Source organism: Schistocerca cancellata, chromosome 3 (assembly GCF_023864275.1).
Source record: "Schistocerca cancellata isolate TAMUIC-IGC-003103 chromosome 3, iqSchCanc2.1, whole genome shotgun sequence".
In the NCBI taxonomy this organism is placed as follows: Eukaryota; Metazoa; Arthropoda; class Insecta; order Orthoptera; family Acrididae; genus Schistocerca; species Schistocerca cancellata.
The window spans coordinates 769248723-769273640 of NC_064628.1; the positions used below are offsets into that span (position 1 = coordinate 769248723).

The window sequence follows — 24918 nt, forward strand, 5'->3', positions numbered from 1 at the left end:
AAAAGGCAATAAAACTCATAGAATAACAACCATTGAATAATAGATCAGACAACAGAAATGCTGCCACAGCCACAAAAACAAAACAAAAGAGCTGCGCATTCTTCACGTTTCAAATGAACATAAAATACGTGTAACGACGAGGTGGATGTGTTATATAAGCCAAAACACGCGAAGTAGAAACGGACGCCTGTGTACAGGCGTACACATGGTAACAATGTATGGAGCAAAGAAAAAGTGAACGCTACAAATTAATTTTAAACGTAACAACTGCTCGTGGTATCGTTAATCTAAAACATAAAATGAATAATCACAGTAGTTACTATGAGCATTATTGATGCCTTACATAAAGCAAAACCCCAACGGCCTTGCCGCAGTGGTAACACTGGTTCCCGTCAGATCACCGACGTTAAGCGCTGTCGGGCTGGGCTAGAACTTGGATGGGTGACCGTTCGGTCTGCCAAGCGCTGTTGGCAAGCGGGGTGCACTCAGCCCTTGTGAGGCAAACTAAGGAGCTACTTGATTGAGAAGTAGCGGCTCCGGTATCGTAAACTGACATACGGCCAGGAGATCATTGTGCTGACCACATGTCCCTCCATAACCGCATTCAGTGAAGACTGTGGGCTGAGGACGACACGGCGGCCGGTCGGTTCCGTGGGCCTTCCAAGGCTCGTTCGGACGGAGAGAGAGTTAAATAATGAAAGACGTGTTTTATCGAAATAAGAACTTCTTATACAGTCACAAAACACGGAGTAGCCCCCATATTATCTACGAATATCTTTATCTGCTTGGAGCCTTTGAGAATGGAAAAATTAACACGTGAAACAGAGTTATCCAAATCAGTTTTCACTCTTTAGCACTGACTATTCGTAATACCCAAATGCTCGTATGATCCCAGTTTACAATATGATTTTTGAGCAGAGGTTCAAAAAATTGAAATCAATAGGAGAATACTGGTGTTTTTCGTAGTATTCAACCGCTTATCACTTTACAAGAGCAGCAGCGAACGGCCTATTCAATGTACTGTTTTACACTGAAGAGCCAGAGAAACTGGTATAGGTATGCGTAATACAGAGATATACAAACTGGTAGAATACGCGCTGTGGTCGGCGACTCCTACATAAGACAACATGTGTCTCGCGCAGTTGTTAGATCAGTTACTGCTGATACAATGGCTGGTTATCAAGATTTGAGTGAGTCTGAACGTGGTGCTATAGCCGGCGCACAAGTGATGCGACATAGCACCTCCGAGGTAGTGATTAAGTGGGAATTTGGCAGTACGACCATTTCACGAGTGTACCGTGAATATTAGGAGTCCGATAAACATGAAATCTCCGAAATCGCTGCGACCGGAAAAAGATCCTGCAAGAACGGGACGAATGACGACTGAAGACAATCGTTCAAGGCGACAGAAGTGCAACCCTTCCGCAAACTGCTGCACATTTCAGTGCTGGGCCATCAACAAGTGTCAGCGTGCGAACCATTCAACGGAACATCATCAATACGGGCTTTCGGAGCTGAAGGTCCATTCGTGTACTCTTGATGACTGCACGACACAAAGCTTTACGCCTCGCCTGGGCCCCTCAACACCAACATTGGACTGTTGATGACTGGAGACATGATTCCTGGTCGGACGAGTCTCGTTTCAAATTGAATCGAGCGGATGGACGTGTAGGGGTATGGAGACAACCTCATGAATCCATGGAATCTACATGTCAGCAGGGGACTGTTCAAGCTGGTGGAGGCTCCTGTAATGGTGTTGGGCGTTTGCAGCTGGTGTGATATGGGACCCTTGATACGTCTAGACATGTACTTAAGCTTCCTGTCTGATCACCTGCATCCGCTAATGTCTATTGTGCATTCCGACGGACTCTGGTAATTACAGCGGGACACTACAACACCCCACACGTCCAGAATTGCTACAGAGTGGCTCCAGGAACACTCTTCTGAGTTTGAAACACTTCCGCTGGCCACCAGACTCCCCAGACATGGACATTATTGAGTATATCTTTGATGCCTTGGAACTTGCTGTTCAGAAGAGATTTCCACCCTGTCGTTTTCTTACGGATTTATGGGCAGCCCTGCAGGATTCATGGTGTCAGTTGCCTCCAGCACTACTTCAGACAATAGTCGAGTCCATGCCACATCGTGTTGCAGCATTTCTGCGTGCTCGCGGGGGCCCTACACGACATTAGGCAGGTGTACCAGTTTCTTTGACACTTCAGTGTATGTTAAAGTACTTGTCCCAGCGTCATCTACTTCGTTGTAGACGCTTTTAAACGTTAATAAGAATCACCCCGTATATCCAGTTTGTAACTTTAATGCCCGACTTATTTTATATATCCTTTAACGTAAGATTGTGCATTTTGCTAAGTAGATTATGACAGCATTTTAAACTTTTAAGTGCAGTCAGTAAGTATATGAGAGTTAACTTTTTGTTGTGCCTTTAACGTGATAGGCAGGTAACCTGCAGGTGGAAGTGGGTCACTGTTTTAGCTGCCTGGTAATAATCATTTCATCTACATCTACATCCATACTCCGCAAGCCACCTGACGGTGTGTAGCGGAGGGTACCCTGAGTACCTCTATCGGTTCTCCCTTCAATTCCAGTCTCGTATTGTTCGTGCAAAGAAGGATTATCGGTATGCTTCTGTGTGGGCTCTAATTCCTCTGATTTTATCCTCATGGTCTCTTCGCGAGATATACGTAGGGGGGAGCAATATACTGCTTGACTCTTCGGTGAAGGTATGTTCTCGAAACTTCAACAAAAGCCCGTGCCGAGCTACTGAGCGTCTCTCCTGGAGAGTCTTCCACTGGAGTTTATCTATCATCTCCGTATCTCCGTAACGCTTTCGCGATTAGTAAATGATCCTGTAACGAAGCGCGCTGCTCTCCATTGGATCTTCTCTACCTCTTCTATCAACCCTATCTGGTACGGATCCCACCCTGCTGAGCAGTATTCAAGCAGTGGGCGAACAAGTGTACTGTAACCTACTTCCTTTGTTTTCGGATTGCATTTCCTTAGGATTATTCCAATGAATTTCAGTCTGGCATCTGCTTTACCAACGATCAGCTTTATATGATCATTCCATTTTAAATCACTCCTTATGCATACTCCCAGATAATTTATGGAATTAACTGCTTCCAGTTGGTGACCTGCTATTTTGTAGCTTAATGATAAGGGATCTATCTTTCTATGTATTCGCAGCACATTACACTTGTCTACATTGATATTGAATTGCCATTCCCTGCACCATGCGTCAATTCGCTGCAGATCCTCCTGCATTTCAGTACAATTTTCCGTTGTTACAACCTCTCGATATACCACATATATTTCTGAAACATCGGTAGGAGGTACTGGTATTAGTAATTAAACGAATGACAGGACAATACGGAATGGTCGAAATGCGATCGTCAGTTGCCCCTCGCGCGTATTTGCGAGTCTTTAGCACGGAGGATTTGAATGCTGCCGGCCAGTGGACGCGAGTAAGCTGTGGCCTGCTGCGCTGTATACGCGCCGGCCCCCAGGAATAGCTTGCAGACAGGGGCCGTGGCCGGCCACGCGGAAGCATCTGATTTTTGCAGCTTCCGCGCCGACGCGTCGGCGGCCGCTGGGTAGCCACGGGCCGCGGGTCCGCCGGCGGCAGCACGCCACGCTGCACAAACACAGCCCATTACGTGTACACTCACACACCCCTGCCGCGCCTCACTCCTATACTCGGCTGAACATTACAGATCAGTGCTAAAAGTTTGATAACAGTTTCGTGTTACACATACATTCACTGACAGAGCAGTATTCAAACTTCACTTGTGGTGTAACTGTGCGAAATACGTGCGCCCTCTTTGGTTCCTCTTCGCTAATGACTGAGTGGAAAAAGGAAAACAGGAGGGAGTAAAGGATGTCTATACACGGAAGGGGGTGGGGGGATCAACCACTGACAAGTTGACGTCTGCTGTAAGGCCGACGGAGACTCGTGCTGAGCCCACCTGCTAGGTGTTTCTGCCTAACACCCTTCTTCGTCCTCCACGGGGAAGATACGTCTACATCATCTACACTACTGGCCGTTAAAATTGCTACACCAAGAAGAAATGCAGATAATAAACGGATATTCATTGGACAAATATGTTATACTAGAGCTGACACGTGATTACATTTGCACGCAATTTGGGTGCACAGATCCTGAGAAATCAGTAGCCAGAACAACCACCTCTGAACGTAATAACGGCCTTGATACGCCTGGGAATTGAGTCAAACAGAGCTTGGATGGCGTGTACAGGTACAGCAGTTCATGCAGCTTCAACACGATACCACAGTTCATCGAGAGAAGTGACAGGCGTATTGTGACGAGCCAGTTGCTCGGCCACCATTTGACGTTTTCAAATGGTACGAGATCTGGAGAATGTGCTGGCCAGGGCAGCAGTCGAACATTTTCTGTATCCAGAAAGGCCCGTACAGGACCTGCTACATGCTGTCGTGCATTATCCAGCTGAAATGTAGGGTTTCGCAGGGATCGAATGAAGGGTAGAGCCACTGGTCGTAACACATCTGAAATGTAACGTCCACTGTTCAAAGTGCCGTCAATCCGATCAAGAGTTGACCGAGACGTGTAACCAATGGCACTCCATACCATCACGCCGGGTGATACGCCAGTATGGCGATGACGAATACACGCTTCCAATGTGCGTTCACCGCAATGTCACCAAACACGGATGCGACCGTCATGCTGCTGTAAACATAACCTGGATTCATCCGAAAAATGGTTCAAATGGCTCTGAGCACTATGGGACTTAACATCTGTGGTCATCAGTCCCCTAGAACTAAGAACTACTTAAACCTAACTAACCTAAGGACATCACACACATCCATGCCCGAGGCAGGATTCGAACCTGCGACCGTAGCAGTCGTGCGGTTCCGGACTGAGCGCCTAGAACCGCTAGACCGATTCATCCGAAAAAATGACGTTTTGCCATTCGTACACCAAGGTTCGTCGTTGAGTACACCATCGCAGGCGCTCCTGTCTGTGAAACAGCGTCAAGGGTAACCGCAGCCATGGTCTCCGAGCTGATAGTTCATACTGCTGCAAACGTCGTCGAACTGTTGGTGCAGATGGTTGTTGTCTTGCAAACGTCCCCATCTGTTGACTCAGTGATCGAGACGTGGCTGCACGATCCGTTACAGCCATGCGGATAAGATGTCTGTCATCACGACTGCTAGTGATACGAGGCCGTTGGGATCCAGCACGGCGTTCCGTATTACCCTTCTGAACCCACCGATTCCATATTCTGCTAACAGTTATTGGATCCTGTCCAACGCGAGCACCAATGTCGCTATACGATAAACTGCAATAGCGATAGACTACAAACCGACCTTAATCAAAGTCGGAAACGTGATGGTACGCGTTTCTCCTCCTTACACGAGGCATCACAACAACGTTTAACCAGGCAACGCCGGTCAACCGTTGTTTGTGTATGAGAAATCGGTTGGAAACTTTCCTCATGTCAGCACGCTGTAGGTGTCACCACTGGCGCCAGCCTTGTGTGAATGATCTGAAAAGCTAATCATTTGCGCATCACAGCATCTTCTTCCTGTCGGTTAAATTTCACGTCTGTAGCACGTCATCTTCGTGATGTAGCAATTTTAACGGCCAGTAGTGTATAGTCCGTGTGCCTGTGATAGGCGGGGACTTGGTGTTCCACTACCACTACCCTCCTTCTCTTCTTCCAGTCGCGAATGATGCTCGGTAAGAGCGACTGCTGGTAAGCCTCTGTGTGATCTCGGATCTCTCTAATCCTTTCACTGGCGTTTCGCGAGGTATACGTGGAGGAAGCAGTATACTGGTTGACTCTCCTCAGAAATTACAAGGGGCATTCAAAAAGTAATGCAACACTTTTTTTCTCGGTCAGTTTCGGTTCAAAAAATGCAGAAATTTTTGTGGGACATGGTGGACTATTTCCGCTTCAGTACTTCCTGTTTCAGAAAGTCCTTATACGCGGCGGCTCCAACCGTAGCCTTCAAAATGACTTTTGTAACTAAGATGCATTCCAAGCAGAGAGCTGTCATTGGATTTCATTTGGCGGAAAAATCACAGAATGGCAGATATTCAAAGGCGCTTGATGAGTGTCTGCGGAGACCTGCATGTGAACAAAAGGTCTGTGAGTCGTTAGGCGAGGTGTCTATCATCATCACAACGAAAGCGAGCAAACCTGTCCCCCTTTCTCGTGCTGGCCACCCGCACACAACTGTGACTCCCGCAATGTTGGAACGTGTGGACACTCTCATTGGAGGTGATCGATGGATGACAATCGAACACCTCGCTGCACAACTGGACGTCTCTTTTATTACTGCTGACACACTCGTACACCACTCCGCAGCTCGTGGTCTAGTGGCTAACATTGCTGCTTCACGGGGTCCCGGGTTCGATTCCCGGCCGGTTTGGGGATTTTCCTCTGCGCGGTCACTGGGTGTTAGTTGTCCTCATCATTCCATCATCATTCGTGACAGTGGCTAGATTGGACTGTGTAAAAAAATTGGCCTATGAACACACTGGAAATTTGTACGGGCGCTGATGGCCGCGCAGTTGACCGATCCGCAAACCAAACATCATCACAGCTAGTCTACCAGCTGTACTCGAAGGTGTGTCGCGCTGGGTTCCTCGCTACCTAACAGAAGACCATAAAGAACAACGGAGGACTGTCTCTGCAGAACTGCTTGCGCGTTACGATGCTAATAATGACAATTTTTTGTCGAACATCTTCACAGGCGATGAAACATGGGTTCGTCACTTCGAACCGGAAACAAAACGGCAATCCATGGAGTGGTGCCACACCATCTTTCCTCCGAACAAGTTCGTAAGCGCATACTCATCTGGTAAAGACATAGTGACGTTCTCCTGGGGTTTTGAAGTGATTACTCAGTTTGATATCCTCCCTCATGGCGCAACTATCAACTCTGAAGCGTGTTGTGCTAGCTTCTGATAATCGAAGAAATGGCTTTAGCGTGTTCGTCGCCACGAAAATGCCTAATGAACTTATCTTTCTCCATGACCACGGAAGGCCTAACACAAATCTGCGAACCCGTGAAGAGCTTACAAAACTTCATTGAAATGTTCTTCCTCATCCATTCTACAGTCCAGATCTCGCACCTTACGAGCTCCATCTGCTTGGCCCAATGAAGGATGCACTCTACGGAAGCAGTACATAGATGATGGCATCAACGTCTTGTCGCAATAACCTCTCCAATGTCGACCAGAAGAGTGGTACCAAGCATTCATACAGGCCCCCCTGCATGGTGGCGCAAGGCCGTCGCATTGAACGAAGCTTATGTAAAAATAAATAAATAAATAAATAAATAAAAAATAGAGGTTTGTAGCAAAAAAGAGTGCAGAATAATATGGTGTATAGGAATCCCGAACAAAACTAACTGCTTCTAGAATAAAATGTGTTGTACGTGATTCACAGAGATCCCCTTTACGGCTTCTGCCACCGGAGATGGATGAGCGCTTCTTTGGATTTTCACTACTTCCTCCATCAGTCTTATATGGTACGAGTCTCAGACGACGAACGATACTCAAGCATCGGTACAATGAAGATTTTGTAAGGTATTCCCTTCATGTGTGGACTATACCTCTATTGGAGTCTCCCAGTGAATGCCACTCTGGCATCTGCCTTTCTTACATTTAGAAGCGTTTGTGAGGCATAGTGGTTTGTTTATATGAGTGTACTGTTTTCAGATGAACATTTTGTGCAGCGCGTAAGAAACTAGATTCGTACTTCTGCGTTAGCCATCAGATTTACACCCTTAATCTTCAGTATTTTTCTGCACATTACAAAGGCTTATAGTCTCTTCTTGTCTTTACTATCCATTTTCCACGTTACACTTTGATAAAACAAAAATTACACTCCACATAATACTTTCCTATAACAGTTGCAAATATTTAACCTGATGTTTCCTATTAGTGGATTTTTCTTTTTCATCAATGTGTTTTTCTGTCTACCGCCAGTTTCAATTTTATATTCTCTCTACTTCGGCCATCACCCGTTAATTTACTGTCGAAACAGTCGTTTCCTACGTTCATCGTCTCATTTTCTAATCTAATTGTCACGAAATCATCTGATTCAATTCGCCTACGTTCCAATACAACTAGTTTACTTTTACTAGCGCCCATCTTATAACATCCATTCAACTGTTATTTCAAGTATTTGCCATCTCTGCCGGAATTACAAAGAACAGGTTATCGCAAGATGTCTTTCGAATGACGCGTGTTCCATAAGTACTAATGAACTACCCATGTAGCTAAGTTAGTTATGCAGCCAAATTTCTGGAAATATAATAGCACAAGAAATTTATTTCTGGCTTATTTCGTTTTCTCTAACGGATATAGATAGCTCTAATCTTTATATTCAACTAAACTTGAGAGTAAAAAAAAAGTCATCAGTCCCCTAGAACTTAGAACTACTTAAACCTAACTAACCTAAGGACATCACCCACATCCATGCCCGAGGCAGGATTCGAACCTGCGACCGTAGCAGTCGCGTGGTTCCAGACTGTAGAGCCTAGAACCGCTCGGCCACTCCGACCGGCTGAGATTACATATCTTCTAAGTACGCTACATTTTTTTGTATCTTCCAAAGCTTAGCTTGTATATGCAGGACGTTTCCAAGTTTTACATTAAACATCTACGAGTGACAGGTCACGTCACGAGAAACAATTTTTCTTTGAGACAAAATGTTCGCTGACGTACCTGATGTCGCTTAGGGTCCTTTAGTAAACACCAGCCCTGGGACGAATAGATTTAACTGAACTATCAAGGTCTACTAAGCAGGTGTTCAGCATACTACCTAGTCCTGTAAATTGATACAGTGATTTTCAACTAGAAAACCTTTAGAATGATTGTCTCTAAAGAGAGAAAGGTATTTTAGAAGCTCGGACTACCCTGTTTCACAAAGAGCTCATGATCGCTTTATATGGAACACATACTGCACACGAACACTGAAGACTGCCTATGCCCTACCATTTCTCAGGCGCGTAACTAATTATAAAAGACTAAAAGAATACTAGAGTCATCAGAAGGAAGCATCAGTGCATATTTTTATCTCTAACAGTTTTCTATGACGTAATGTATCACCCCTAGACGCTTGGAGCAAGGATTTAGAAACGCCCAGTGTGTGTGTGTGTGTGTGTGTGTGTGTGTGTGTGTGTGTGTGTGTGTGCGCGTGTGCGTGTGGCTGGCGGTGATCTCAACTAAGGATGTCCATAATGTAATAACACAGACCAATGAAAGTCTCTCAAATATTATTCTACATCAGTACCAGATACTTTCTGCCGCACACTTCCTTCCGAATTACAAATTTCGGTCGTGTAGATCCCCATGACGTATTATGCCTAAATGGTACCAAAATTCTGTGTCGCTATACCGTCTGATGTGACCAGTTGGCTAAGATATTGTACTATAAATCAGGAGGAAAGGGATCCAAAGCTAGTTCGTGCATCTAGTTTTATGTGTTTTACGTGGTTTTCCTAAACCGTTTGAGAGGAATGCCGGAATGGTAGCTAATAAAATGACGCGACCAATTTCCCCATAGTTGGACACGGGAAGTTTGTTGTCCAAGGATATTCCCCACCCCTTACACTCCTTTCGTATGGGCGTAGGATATAGATTCCCTCAGAGGCTCATTAGAGTCACGCACTTATTGAAATATTGAGATATTCTCATGCTGACGTGGCGAAGTGTCATCGATCGATTTTGTTTCTTACTGCCTGCTATTACTGGGAGCCTGTCGAATTATTTAAGACACGTAGCGTGTTACTGGGATGTAGGAAGTTACAATCAATGGTTGCGACAAAGGAAAATAGCTCTATATTGGCCTTCGCGCAAATCTTGTTCTATTTTCTTAGCGGACGCAAGCAAGATAATGCAACAGGGAAATAAACAATTAAGTTAGAAGGTACTGAAATAACTCTTTGTTGGTGGAGAACGCAACCAGGCATAAATATTTTTAAATAGCTTGATTTTAACGCCATTACGGGGCTCAGGATATTATGCCCATCTTCAGATGGCAAACTTTTTTAATTACAGAAATATTTTCCTCAGCAGCTTACTGTCCGCCCCAAAAAATTTGTTCTGATAGTCGGCGTTTTGTTTTGTTTTGGTCCTTAGGCCTAAATGAAAACAAATACTACTGTAAGAAAGCAATATATACCAAATTCATACTTTTAATGGTCGCTAGGCCGAATGTTAATAGTCTCAATAGCACGGAATTTGCATTTATTTGAAAATTCCGATCAGAACTCTTTAAAACCTTACAAATCGAACAAAATGTGTCAGGAATCATTATCTTGTGTCCTTATGTTAAGATAAACCGGACAACGTCGGGTAATACGCCAGCCTTAAAATAACACGCTGCATCCGAAAGGCACATTATCAGTTGCGTGCTCTTGCACTTTAATCTTTTACGTTCATGTAGAACTGTTTATGATATACGACAAACTGAAGCAGGTAACTCGTCAGTCACCTTTTTATTAATATCCACGATGCGTTTCGACGGTTTTTTCCTTGGAATCCAGATGCTATCCACATGCAAATCAGTAAAATTCTAGAAACGCTTCGTTGACGTTAGTAAAATAGCGTGTATGGGCACGCAAGTGAGAAAGAGAGAGAGAGAGAGAGAGAGAGAGAGAGAGAGAGAGAGCACATCAAACAGGTATGCTCGAAAGTAGAAATGTTATCTTCATAAACAGGTTATTGCTCCGATGAATTTAGGTTTAACAGGGTCAGTAGGTTAAAGTGAATGACGAATGTTAATCAAAATCGAAATAAGAGTAACATTGCTTGGGCCGCAATGAAGCGTAACATGATTGCTCATACCCTCTCTAGGCACTAACAGTTTATCACGATGTTTAAGAAAGGTTTATAGATTTTTCACTGTGCTTTAGTCTACTGGAAAATATTGTTAGCAGAAGATTACAAGGAAATGCGGATCAACTTACACATTATTTCCAAGTCAAATTTTGAATGGCAATGTTCTTTAAATACCAGTAAATTCAGGATAATCCCCATTACAAGGGTTGTGGTTATCGTTTGGAGAGTGTCGTATCGCTTAAGTAGGTTGGGGCATGAAACAGTGTGAAATAGAACAAATATGGTAATCTCGTAGTAGGAATGGCGAATGAAAGGAGAATTGTTAGCTCGAAGGGAAACATTAATATGTTCCTCTAGCAGTGAGAGAGTGCCTCCATATTTAAACATCTCTCCCGCACAGGCCGTGAAGGCCCGAAGGTACCAACCGGCCGCCGTGTCATCCTCAGCCCACAGGCGTCACTGGATGCGGATATGGAGAGGTATATGGTCAGCATACCGCTCTCCCGGCCGTATGTCAGTTTCCGAGGCCGGAGCCGCTACTTCTCAATCAAGTAGCTGCTCAGTGTACCTCACAAGGGCTGAGTTCACCACGCTTGCCAACAGCGCTCGGCAGACCGGATGGTCACCCATCCAAATGCTAGCCCAGCCCGACAGCGCTTCACTTCGGTGATCTGACGGGAACCGGTGTCACCACTGCTGCAAGGCCGATTTAAACATCTGCGTGACCGCAATAACGGACTTTGCGACAGCGACCTACACGTTTTCTGCGACGACAAGAAGGGAAGGACAGGCAGTAGACCACAAGCCAGGAATGGACTATGATGAGGAATTCATCCGTGTCACTTTCAGAGGAACAATTTCGACATTCAGTAAAAGGTTTCGGAAGACAACGAAAAATCCTGAAACTGAATGTATATGTTCTAGCATAGGTCTAGAACCACTTCAGGATTTCCAGGCATTTTTGTAGATATATAGGTTGTTAATGAGAAAGTATTCCACATTTTTAGGGGTGACAGTATGGATCAAAGCAAGTAAAAATTATCCATTAAATATCGGTTCTAAAGTGCAAACCTTAAGAGCTGTGAGGACTCGTTCATCTTCGCTACTGCGAAACACGCATCTTTTGCGGCAAGCTCTGTAATTTCCATGTTTTGAGAGGTGGTAGTATGTAACGAAACAAGAAAAAATGTTCATTAAACATGATATGTAAAGAGAATATATTAAGAGCTATGAGCACGTTGTCTGTGGAACAGATGTGTTTTACTGTTGTGGAGACGAACAAGCCCTTAAGGTATGCATTTTAGAGCTCATGTTTAACGACATTTTTTCTCTTGTTATGTTCCATGTTACCACTTTCCAAAAATAAGGAATCCTGTTTTTTAACACCCTGTATAACTTGCTAACAGGAAACAAATACAATTTCGGGAAAGAAGCCCACAGCATTCAAAGGGTTAGCGATAGCTCTGGGGAAAGGAAGACTCGTGAAAATAATCGGAAATATTAATGACACATTCGTATCTTTTTGAAGGTGATGGTGAGAGTCTCAATAACATTAAGTTTCATGTTTGTACGTAGATAACAAACAGAACTGTTTACAGCCTTATAAAGGGAACCGAATGTGCCAAGAACACTTTTCCTGTGCCCTTATGTTAGGAGAAACTGGGCTAAGTGGTTAACTGGGCAATGTCGGGTAATACGCTGGCCTTAAAACGACACACAGCGTCGGAAAATACATATTTCTGTCGCTTCCTCTTGCGCTTCAACCTTATTGGGTCCTTGTATGCTGCTTCGGATATAGAAGAGTTTGAAACAGTTGCTCGTGTCAGTCACCGTTTTATTAACAATCTCATATAGCAAAAAGCGATTGTTGGAAGAAATCTTTTGTTTCCTTCCTTGACAGTTCTCTTTCACCGTTCTTCTTCTAATAACATTAAAATAAAATCACTGAGTCGGTTATTCATTAACGTAGACCACACCAAAGTATACTACCTGACAAAAATGTGAAAAAAAATCAGAAAGGGAAAAGTATACTAAATGAAACTTCACGGGTTGAGAAGGCATGAGGTGTTATTTCATTGATTATCATATCAAGTCAAATTTACAAAGAACTTGGCAGTATGAGCCCATTTGTCAGTTTTACGTTGCTTCCACTCCAGCCTGGGTGTGTGCGCCGATTCTGTTGGGAAGGGTGTCACAAAGCCGCAGTGTCCTACCCTTCTACAACTGCTGTAACTGGTCCTTCATATCCGGAATGCTGCCACTGGAATGGAGCTGACGTCCTAGCTAGTCACTCACACGTTCCATCGGCGATAGATCAAGGGAATCCTGCTGGGCAGAGGAACACCTTAATATCATGCAGAAATTCATAGTGACGCGTACCACGTGTGGATGAGCATTGTCCTGTTGAAAAGTAGCACCATGTCACATGAGAGGTAGCACATGACGTCACAGAATGTCCATGATGCGCCGTTGAACCATCATAGTTCCCCAATCAGTACTAGCCGTGATCTGAAGTCGTATCCGATGGCTCCCCACCCCATAATGCCGGGAATAACACCGTACGCCTCTCCAGAACATTGGAAGAATGGAATCTCTCCCCAGATCGTCACCCTATTCGCCGACGATGTCCATCCGGGGTAGTGCAGAACTGTGATTCGTCGCAGCATTCAATGCGATTCCATTCATCATAAGACGCCGTGCTTACCGGTCACGGCGCCACTCTACAGGGTGAAAAGTACTGAAACCGACAAACTCTGGGAGGTTGTAGGGGACATCAAAACAAATATTTTTCTCTAATGTCATTTTTTCGTATGAGAGTTATTTAAACCGGTGGAGGTCGTATTACGCTCTTCAGTTGTTAGAGGCCGTATTACGCTCTTCACTTGTATAGGCAACTGCTGTACATTGTCTGCTGTGCATTGTCTCTGTTTACTAATGGAGCCATACACCTGGAAGGAGTACACTGATATGGTTGGTGCGTACTGCGTTGCCCACCATAACGGACAAGCTGCACAGTGGGTTTATCAACAAAATATCCTTATCGCCGTATACCGCATCATACGACCTATGTTGCTGTGTACCAACGTATGCGTGAGACCGCGTCATTTAGGAGATTACCTGGACAGAGACGCCGTCGCACGGTAAGAATGCTGCAATTTGAGGAAGCTGTCTTGCAGCATGTGGAGCGGGATCCTTCAATCAGCACTCGTGCAACTGCACGTAACGTGGGGACGAATCAGACGAATGTAAGAACAGACCTTCGAGAGAAATTTTTACTTCTATTTCACTTACAGCGTGTCCACAACTTGGAACCAGTTGGTTATCCACCCAGAGCACAGTTTACGCAGTGGTACCTGGAACACTGTCAAATGCATCCTACATTTTCATCCTTTGTGTTGTTTACCGATGAAGCAACGTTATGGAGTCTTCAAAATGCACAATTCGCGTGTTTGGAGTCAGGATAACGCACATGCCACATTTACTAGAGCTCATCAAGTGCGGTTCTTCGTTAATGTGTGGGTCGCTGTTGTTGGGAACTGTTTAATTGGGCCGTATATGCTACCTAGGCCATTAAATGGTAGGCACTACTACAATTTTCTCACCAGAACATTCACAGAATTGCTGGAAGACGTCCCGCTCCCTACAAGACAACGCATGTGGATCCGACATGACGGGGCGCCGGCACATTTCAGCCGTCCTGTGAGTCGATTCCTGGACCGACGGTTCCCAGAAACGTGGATTGGCAGAGGTGGTCCTGTACCATGACCTGCTCGATCCCCCGATATGTCCCCTCTGGACTTTTCGTGTGGGGAGAGATACGCAACCTTGTTTACACAACTCCTGTTGCATCAGAAGAGGATCTGGTTGCTCGGATAGTTGCAGCAGCGGGAACAATTCAGGATACTCCTTGGGTTTTTGTCCGTGTCAAGACAGAACATGATACGACGGTGTAACCTTCGTTTACGTGTAAATATAGGCATTTTTGAAAATCTACTGTCACTGAAATTGGGTTGTGTTAATGTTTTCTCTCTTGGTCATTAAGAAATGGAAAAATGTTTGTTGGTTTAATTAATTTGCTGCCAGAGAAATTTTCCTCTACCGGTTTAAATACTCCTCATAGGAAAAAATGACATTATGGAAAAATATTTGTTTTGATGTCCCTTACAACCTCCCAGAGTTTGTCGGTTTAAATACTTTGCACCCTGTGTATGCAATCATTTGTGTTGCGCTGTTAACGACTGTCTACGCATGGGACGGTAAATTTCTAGTCCGAGTGCTACTAGTCTCCGACCAATGGTGCAGTATGACGCAGGAAGTTTCAGATAGTCCATTACTTGTTTAGGGAAGGCTGGTGCAGATGTGAAAGGGTTACAGTGGGCTTGGTGCAAAGTACAGCGACGATCCCTTGTGCTGTCAGAAGTTGCCAACCCGAATCTTGACGAGCACGTGTGCCCTCACGATCCAATGCAGTCCAACATCGGTTGACTGTCACTTTCGAATGCTCCACGTTCCGAACAGCTGACCAAATGGAGACCCACAATCAGGACACTTTGAAAACGCAGTTTTGCAAGAGTACCGGGCATCTCCGTGTCCTTGAACGATCACTGACGAGTGACGTTACTCACGCTGCCTCACCAGGCCAGGTAATAACACTAAATGTGAACAACACTATTGCACTCTGATGGGCGTTCCACCTGTTAGAGAGACTTGCGGCTGTAATCACTTATATACGGACCGATGATGTGTACGTGTATAAAGCTACACTGGCATCCCATCTTGTCTTCGGAGTGGGTCATCATTTTTTGACAGGTAGTGTATTTTTAAACTCAGAGTTTAGTAACAGGGTGCGCTTCAAAGCGTGAGATCTCCCCTCTTTTGTCAGCTCAGCTTAACTTCGACCACAAGAAGACAACTACATATGTGTGAATGCATGTCTCATTGATTTTAAGATAAACAACGGAGATAAAATTGCTCACTGAGCGACTAATCGATTGTAAGGATATAATACGAGAGAAACAAGGATGAAATGGCTGTATACGAGGTTTCTTTTTGCGTTAAATTGGGTGAAAACGCTACGACAACTTACGGTAAGCTTCAGTAGGCTTTTGCAGGGGAGGTTATGTCAAGGGCTCAAGTTTATCGTTGGCATAAAATGTTTAGTGAATGCAGAACGAATGTTGAAGATGAAGACTGCAGTGTGCTGCTTTGATTCCAAGGGAATCGTTCATAAAGAATGTGTGCTTCCTGGACAAACAGTTAACCAGTATTACTACAAAGAAATTTTTGAAAGACTTCGTAAAAGAATACTTCGTGTACGTGCCAACATTGCTGATAATTGGATTCTGCATCACGATAATGCGCCATCCCATACTGTTCTGTCAGTACAGTAATTTTTAACCTCAAAACAAATTTCAGTTCTACCACAGCCACCTTATTCACCAGATATCGCTCCGTGCGACTTTTTTCTATTTCCAAGAGTCAAAACGGCGGTCAAGGGACACGCTTTTCAAACAACACGTTGTTGTTGTGGTGTTCAGTCCTGAGACTGGTTTGATGCAGCTCTCCATGCTGCTCTATCCTGTGCAAGCTTCTTCATCTCCCAGTACCTAGCGCAACCTACATCCTTTTGAATCTTAGTGTATTCATCTCTTGGTCTCCCTCTACGATTTTTACCCTCCACACTGCCCTCCAATACTAAATTGGTGATCCCTTGATGTCTCAGATAATGCCCTACCAACCGATCTCTTCTCCTAGTCAAGTTGTGCCACAAATTTCTCTTCTCTCCAATTCTATTCAATACCTCCTCATTAATTATGTGATCTACCCATCCAATCTTCAGCATTCTTCTGTAGCACCACATTTCGAAAGCTTCTATTCTCATCTTGTCCAAACTATTTATCGTCCACGTTTCACTTCCATACATGGCTACACTCCATACAAATACACAACACAAATACACAACACAATACGTCCAAAACGCTGTGACGAGGGTCTTGGAAGATATTACAGAATGTGAGTCCTATAAATGTTACCATTATTGGCAGAAGCGCTGGAAAAAGTGTGTGCAATTAGAAGGGAACTACTTCGAAGGAGACAACACTAAACTTGACTAAAACGGGAAACAACATTTTTTTCACATCAGTCTCATCACTTTACTGTCGCACCTCGTAAAACCACGCAGCTAAACAGAATTACGTATATCGCAGCAGGAGGAGGATACACTACGACTTTCACGATGTGTTTCGATGGGTTATCATCTCATCCTCAGCACCCAGATATTAACGATTGTATTCAAGTGTGAAGCAGTTGATCACGTCAGTCTCCTTTTCACTGACATCCAAGATGCGGTTCGAGTGTTTAGACCCTCTTCTTCCACATATAAACGACTGTATGCACCTGAGGATGAGGTAAAAACTGTCGAAACGCACCGTGAACTAAAATAAAAATGTGACTGACGTAGGTAGCTGTTTCAGTTTGTCTCGTTAGCTGCAGCCTTGTCAGTCAGAACAGTTGTGCCCACGACATTAAAGAGATTGTGCAGAGATCAGATTAGTACACATTATGTAGGCAGCTGCTGGGCAGGAAGGTGGGTGCATGCAGTGGCGCGTGCTTACCGGCTAGCGCAGCCATGGCGCCTGTCCCCCTCGACGGCCTAGGAGAACTGTGCTGTTAGCGGAGGCGCCTGGCGGGCTGCCGAAGCCCCACGGCGCACCAAGGAAGCCGCCGCGCCGGCCCGAGCGCGTCAAGGCCGGCTCGCCGTGCGCGACTTACCGGTGTGTCCCTCAGCTACCAGCAGTTTTTCGCGCTACACTATTACATACAGTGGCACTAAGAACGGGGCAGGCGCTTACACAAGTTCCTCAGCCTACTGAAGCAAGCAGACGTGTCGTAGGAAATTAGGGCAGTAGGTAATGCCACAGACTAAAGCATACTGTCACGACACTCCTGTTCATTTCTGGTGTACACTGTGACTACAGCTCGCCAAGCTGCCAGTAAGCTACACTGTTGAATGCGATTTCTGATTAACGCGAATATAATCGTTTATACTGATATGTGACCTGGTTTACACTAAAGGGGGCGTTGTAGTGCAATATATTACAGGACTAACAACCAAGTTTCCTAAGTATCCTAAGAGACGAGAATGAGTTTCCACTCTGCAGCGAAGTGTGTGCTCGTTTGAAACTCCCTGGCAGATCAAAACTACGCTACAAGCCATTAAAATTACTACACAAAGAAGAAATGCAGATGATAAACGGGTATTCATTGGACAAATATATTATACTAGAACTGACATGTGATTACATTTTCACGCAATTTCGGTGCATAGATCCTGAGAAATCAGTACCCAGAACAACCACCTCTAGCCGTAATAACGGCCTTGATACGGCTGGGCATTGAGTCAAACAGAGCTTGGATGGCGTGTACAGGTACAGCTGCCCATGCAGCATCAACATCATACCACAGTTCATCAAGAGTAGTGACTGGCGTATTGTGACGAGCCAGGTGCTCGGCCACCATTGACCAGACGTTTTCAATTGGTGAGAGATATGGAGAATGTGCCGGCCAGCGCAACCGTCGAACATTGTCTGTATCCTGAAAGGCCCGTACAGGACCTGCAACATGCGGTCGTGCATTATCCCGCTGAAATGTACGGTTTCGCAGGGATCGAAGGAAGGATAGAGCCACGGGTCGTAACACATCTGAAATGTAACGTCCACTGTTCAAAGTGCCGGCAATGCGAACAAGAGGTGACCGAGACGAGTAACCAATGGCACCCCATAGCATCACGCCGGATGATACGCCAGTATGGCGATGACAAATACACGCTTCCAACGTGCGTTCACCGCAATGTCGCCAAACACGGACGCGACCATCATGATGCTGTAAACAGAACCTGGATTCATCCGAAAAAATGACGTTTTGCTATTCGTGCACCCAGGTTCAACTTTGAGTACACGAAACCAGGCGCTCCTGTCTGTGATGCAGCGTCAACGGTAACCGCAGCCGTGGTCTCCGAGCTGATAGTCCATGCTGCTGCAAGTCGAACTGTTCGTGCAGATGTTTGTTACCTTGCAAACGTCCCCATCTGTTTCTCAGGGATAGAGACGTGGCTGCACGATCCGTTACAGCCATGTGGATAAGATGCCTGTCATCTCGACTGCTAGTGTACGAGGCTGTTGGGATCCAGCACGGCGTTCCGTAACACCTTCCTGAACCCACCAATTCCATATTCTGCTAACAGTCATTGGATCTCGACCAACGCGAGCAGCAATGTCGCGATACGATAAACCGCAATCGCGATAGGCTACAATCCGACCTTTATCAAAGTCGGAAACGTGATGGTACGCATTTCTCCTCCTTACACGTGGCATCACAACAACGTTTCACCAGGTAACGCCGGTCAACTGCTGTTTGTGTATGAGAAATCGGTTGGAAACTTTCCTCATGTCAGCACGTTGTAGGTGTCGCCACCGGCGCCAACCTTGTGTGAATGGTCTGAAAAGCTAATCATTTGCGTATCACAGCATCTACTTCTTGTCGGTTAAATTTCGCGTCTGTACCACGTCATCTTCGTGGTGTAGCAATTTTAATGGCCAGTAGTGTATGTGCAGGACTGGGACTCGGACTTAGGTCCTTTTATCTTTCACGGGCAAGTGCTGTACCGACCGACCTGTCCAAGTACGACTGACGACCCGCTCTCATGGCTTTACTTATGACAGAGCCTCTTCTTCTACCTTCCGTAAGTGCTTGTCTTGCAAGGAAAGTTGGAGAACTGTGAAATTCTGTGAAATTTGTAAAGTAGGAAATGAGTTTATGGTGGAAGTAGGTCGGATGTTAAATGGTACTTAAATAGCTCAATCTGTACAGCTCTTGCCCTTTCAAAGGCAAATGTCTCAGCTTCGATTCCCGGTCAGGCACACAATCTTCACCTACCAGGAAGTTTCTTAGCGCAAGAGATATGAAACATTGCATTGCGGGGCTTTAGGTACATTTCTCTTGCAACCTACAGACATTTTGCCGGCCGTAACGTCTATTTTGATGAGACTGAAATGCTTTATAAGTAGCTACAGAGACAAACGTCTGCTGAAGTACTTCATATAATTACAAAATAATGTGCAGTTTGTTCTCTAAATTTCCAGACAAAACATTTTATATATGCAGTCACAACTTTTGCAGGAGAGAAGACAGCTGACGTGATAATAAAACGCCAATAGCAATAATCCAAAAATTCCACAACTGTTGTTACTTCAGAACCAGAGACATAATAAACAGAAACATTAGAATCTTCAACTCAAGACATCTCTTCAAGATGAAGCAATCACATTGAATGTAAGTGTTCACGCGATGGAAGAAGGGGCGAAGTTTAAGAATTTGAGAAACATATTCCGTGCAAAATTGTTACGCGACAAGCAAATTGCCAATCATATTAAGGACAGATAAGCACAGAAATACTGTAGAAACGAAGTGGAGGAAGACAGGCATAGAAAAAACAATTGTATCTTGGTTCTTAAAGAAAGACTGTTGAATCATTCCATGTAGGCTTTCACGGCCGGCGTCTTTATCAGTAAACTCTTCCGGGATAAGTTGACTGAAATGCTTTATAAGTAGCTACAGAGACAAACGTCTGCTGAAGTACTTCATATAATTACAAAATAATGTGCAGTTTGTTCTCTAAATTTCCAGACAAAACATTTTATATATGCAGTCACAACTTTTGCAGGAGAGAAGACAGCTGACGTGATAATAAAACGCCAATAGCAATAATCCAAAAATTCCACAACTGTTGTTACTTCAGAACCAGAGACATAATAAACAGAAACATTAGAATCTTCAACTCAAGACATCTCTTCAAGATGAAGCAATGACATTGAATGTAAGTGTTCACGCGACGGAAGAAGGGGCGAAGTTTAAGAATTTGAGAAACATATTCCGTGCAAAATTGTTACGCGACAAGCAAATTGCCAATCATATTAAGGACAGATAAGCACAGAAATACTGTAGAAACGAAGTGGAGGAAGACAGGCATAGAAAAAACAATTGTATCTTGGTTCTTAAAGAAAGACTGTTGAATCATTCCATGTAGGCTTTCACGGCCGGCGTCTTTATCAGTAAACTCTTCCGGGATAAGTTGACTGAAATGCTTTATAAGTAGCTACAGAGACAAACTTCTGCAGAAATACTTCATATAATTACAAAATAATGTGCAGTTGTTAAGTTACATCTATGTGTCATTAATTTTTCTTGATATTTCACGAACGTTTCATACATCGTAATATAATAATTATTTATTATAGGTAAAGAAATAAAATCAAACATTATTGAGAACACACACGAAGTTAAGGAACGGTTGCCTTTATCTCTGCTAGGGCGCTAGTGTCGCTCCAACAGCCGGTAACAATTTTCACAACAGTGAGTGTCGCGATTGTATTTGTTAGACTGTGGTGATAATGGGTGGTTATAACTAAGGAACAGTTACTCACAGATGTCCAATGTGGGCTGTAATACTCGCATGCCATCGAAATTTGGTAGATTTTCTAATGCATTATTGTGGAGCCGATTTACACTGGGAAAAATAGTTCCAATTTTGGTCACCAGGTGCAAATCTGGCCCTGAGAATGCAAAAAAGACTTCTAGAAGTGTTTCCCATTGTTTGTGAATTAGGAACGGTACATGGACACAAAAGGTCAAACAAGTGAGAAAGGCATAATTTTGATTTCATTATTAACCGCCGCTTCCACAATTTATTCAATATGGCGACCGGAAATGCCGACGAGTTGCTGCATCCGTAAAACGACGTGTTAAACAGTTGCTCGCAGATGTTCCGGTGGAATCTTAACAACATGTTCCTTCACATCAGATAGATATCGAACGTGTCCCTGGTAAATGTGTCCTTTTATATATCCCCAGGGTCAAAACTGGCATGGATTCGTGTCATTTGATCTTGCATGCCATGCATCTGGGGAACCTCTGCAGATAACAAGTTCCTGCAATTCTTCATTAAACAGATCTTTCACTGGGCGAGCAACATGAGTTGTTGCCACATCTTGCATGAAAACATTGGTTTCCACACAATTGTGTTCTTCCAGGAATCACATGCTGCATAAGGAGGTCTCGATAATGTGCAGGCGTCACGGTACACCTGACAGGCCATCTGGGTGTATTCTCTTCCAAGAAGAGCTGACTGAGAATAGAGGTGCTTGTAAATCGACACGACACAGTCACATACGGCGACTGCAGTGGGTCTTCGCGCACAACAAGCGGTTGAACAGTGCCCCAATTCGGCAGTTCTGCGTATTCACCATGTAGTGTAAAATGTCCCTTGTTACTCCATAGAATATTGCCAGACCACATGTCATCATCTTCGATCTGTGCCAGAAATCGAAGAGCAACTTCAGAACGTTGCTGCTTAGCATGAGGTTTCAATTGTTGCACCATCTGGATTTTGTACAGGTACTAGTGTAAATAGGCCGCAAGACTTTCGCATGTTGTTGACCCCGGGATGGACAATTCTTGTGACACTGCATGAACCCTAGCTCCACCCAGGGCATGTGCAGCTTGGTCAGTTACAGCAGTAGCAACCTTGCCAGTAGCTTGCACCGCATCAAGTGGAACCATGTTTTCTAATTTCATTATCATCTTCTTTAAACCTTTCAGTCAGAGATACTCTCTTAACACAGCCCTATAACCGCTCCAATTAATATAACACAGTTTTAATAACAGCACAGAGTCTCTCTTTTTCGATAGCCATACAGTTCGCGCACGTTATGGCTTGTCAAATGATAGCGTGGATGTCATACCGGCATAAAGCAGTCTACAGCGGCAGATTTGCACCTGGTGGTCAAAGTTGGAACTAATGTTTTTCGAGCGTCAATCAGTTCCGCATTAACGCATTGGCATATATACAAAGTTACGCTGCTATACGATAGTTACAGCCCATATCGAACATCCGCGAGTAGCTGCACTTTAACTATAACCACCCAGAAATTGAAATTATATCTGACTGCGTATAGGTTTAACTGAACAAATTCCTGCCTCAGTGAATTACGCTACTGGTCATTAATGTTGCAACGCCGTGAAGGTCACATGCAATAAAATTGAAGCTGGCTTTAAGTATGCCGATGATCAGCATTTAAACGCGATCACACAAAGTAAGTAGAAGTTACTCCGTATACACTTGTGTATAAGGAAAGATTACGCTGCAAGTTTCTCATTCATAAATGGCATGCGAATGTTGTTCATTTGTGAGGAGTCCGTGGAGTGCGCGATTATTGCTCGCACTGGACGGAATACACGACTACAACGTGAATGTGGAATCGATGGTTTCAGGAGGGGCACACTCAAAGCTGACCCTGGAGAAGAGCGCCCGAGAAGACAGACATATTGTTCACTTAGGCATGCAGGTTCTTACAGTGATGCCGCATATTAAGAGCCAGGATATGGGCTTGTTTATAGTAAAACAAGTATCGAGATCGGACGTGAGATAACGTATGCAGCTGAAGCACCATGGTGATCACTGCTGCTGGTTTCTTTGACACAGGAGCGGAGAGAGGTACGTCGACGCTTTTGCGCACAACGACAACACTGGAAGCAGGAGCAGCTCTTCGTCGTCTTTTCAGATGAGCCCTGTTTCCGCATACAGCATCATGATGGACGTATTCGTGTATGGAGGCTCGAAAGAGAACGAAATCTGCCAGTTTACTTCCTTCATAGTCACACATGCTCTGCATTTTTCGGTGTGTTATGGGTTGCTATTCGGTACACAACACGATCACCTCTAGTTCGCAGAGCCGGCAACTTGGACGACAGGCATTACACTTATGACGTTTTAAAACCAATAACTGTGCTTTCTCTTGGAAATCTCGTTGACGTTATCTCTAAGCAAGATAACGCATAATCGCTCGTTGTCTGCGCTGTTCTGACCTACATGTATACAGAGAGCATTTGACTGTTGTTCTCGCCAGCATGTTCTCTCATCCACTGAAAATGTCTGGTCATAGAGTGCTGAAAGAAAGGCACGCCACCATTATCTTGTTATTAAGATTGCAGAACTGTTGCACAGAGCTGAAGCAGTGTGCAATGACGTATTCGTATGTTTTCTATAAACACTGCTGCACAGCTTCAATATATTTATAGAATAGCATCACGAAACCACCAAAAGCTGCTGTAATTTGTATTTCACTTCAGATGACATACTCGTCTCGTGAGATTCATTAGTTGTATTGATACTTAAGATAATTCTCATTTATTGTACAGTTTAAGCTGCACATTTTTAGTTATATTCCATGTTTCCATCACTCAGCATCATCTTAAGACCCAAAATAATCTAAACCTAAATATGTAAAATATGCATCGTCTAATAATTACTTTTTGCAGTTTTAGTATAGGACCCTCTCTCTTTAAGCCCGTAGCAGTCCTCCCCCCTCTCTTTCCTTGATCTTAATGCCCCTCGCTCCATTTTATAATTTTACTATAAAAATTTGGAATTTATATAAGTATCTGCGTCAGCAATCGGTCTTGTCTACCCAGAACCACTCATCAAGAGCACTATGTTTTGCAGCTGCGGTCATTGATTTAAATGTGAGTTGGAGGTAGGGGAGAGGAGAGGCGAAGGTTAAGGGGAAATGGAGTGAGAGTGATTTGGGGAGTGGAAGGAAGCAGAGAAGAGGTGATGGGGATATCACGATTTCACAAGGGGAGTCTTGCTTAAATTACATAAGCTATATTTATACACCAGTAGTGAACAACAGTGGATGTGTAAAATGTAAACGGCATGAAATAGTAAAGTTATAAAATGGACCGAGCGGTTTTGAGAGCAGGTAAAGCAGGCAAGGGAGGGGGAGGGAGGGATAATTGGAGGGCTTCTACGTGCTTAACAAGAGAATGTCTTGTACAGAAATTGAAAAAATCAGCTATGTAAAAACCGTTCGGTTAAAATACCAGAGGCGTAGACCAATGGACGTTCACTGCAACAGGTTATTTATTTATTGGTCTCATGCTCGATTAATGACAATTTTAATAACTTGTTAATTATGGATCTAAAACCTGCTGTCTTGATTTTTCCA

General features: G+C 44.2%; 1 protein-coding gene and 1 pseudogene across 2 annotated transcripts in view; one reads left to right on the forward strand and one right to left on the reverse strand.

Annotated features, from left to right (window-relative positions):
• LOC126175808 (complexin) overlaps window positions 1-24918 on the reverse strand; it is a 747913-nt gene that overhangs the window by 687258 nt on the left and 35737 nt on the right. The window contains exon 1 of one of the 2 annotated variants that reach the window (XM_049922796.1): window positions 17470-17567. The exons of the other annotated variant lie outside the window; for it this stretch is intronic. Coding sequence (XP_049778753.1) covers window positions 17470-17485 — 16 coding nt within the window. The 5' untranslated portion in view covers window positions 17486-17567. Of the gene's footprint in view, window positions 1-17469; window positions 17568-24918 lie in introns of those variants that run through there. 2 annotated transcript variants of the gene reach the window in all.
• LOC126177375 (5S ribosomal RNA) lies at window positions 356-473 on the forward strand (annotated as a pseudogene).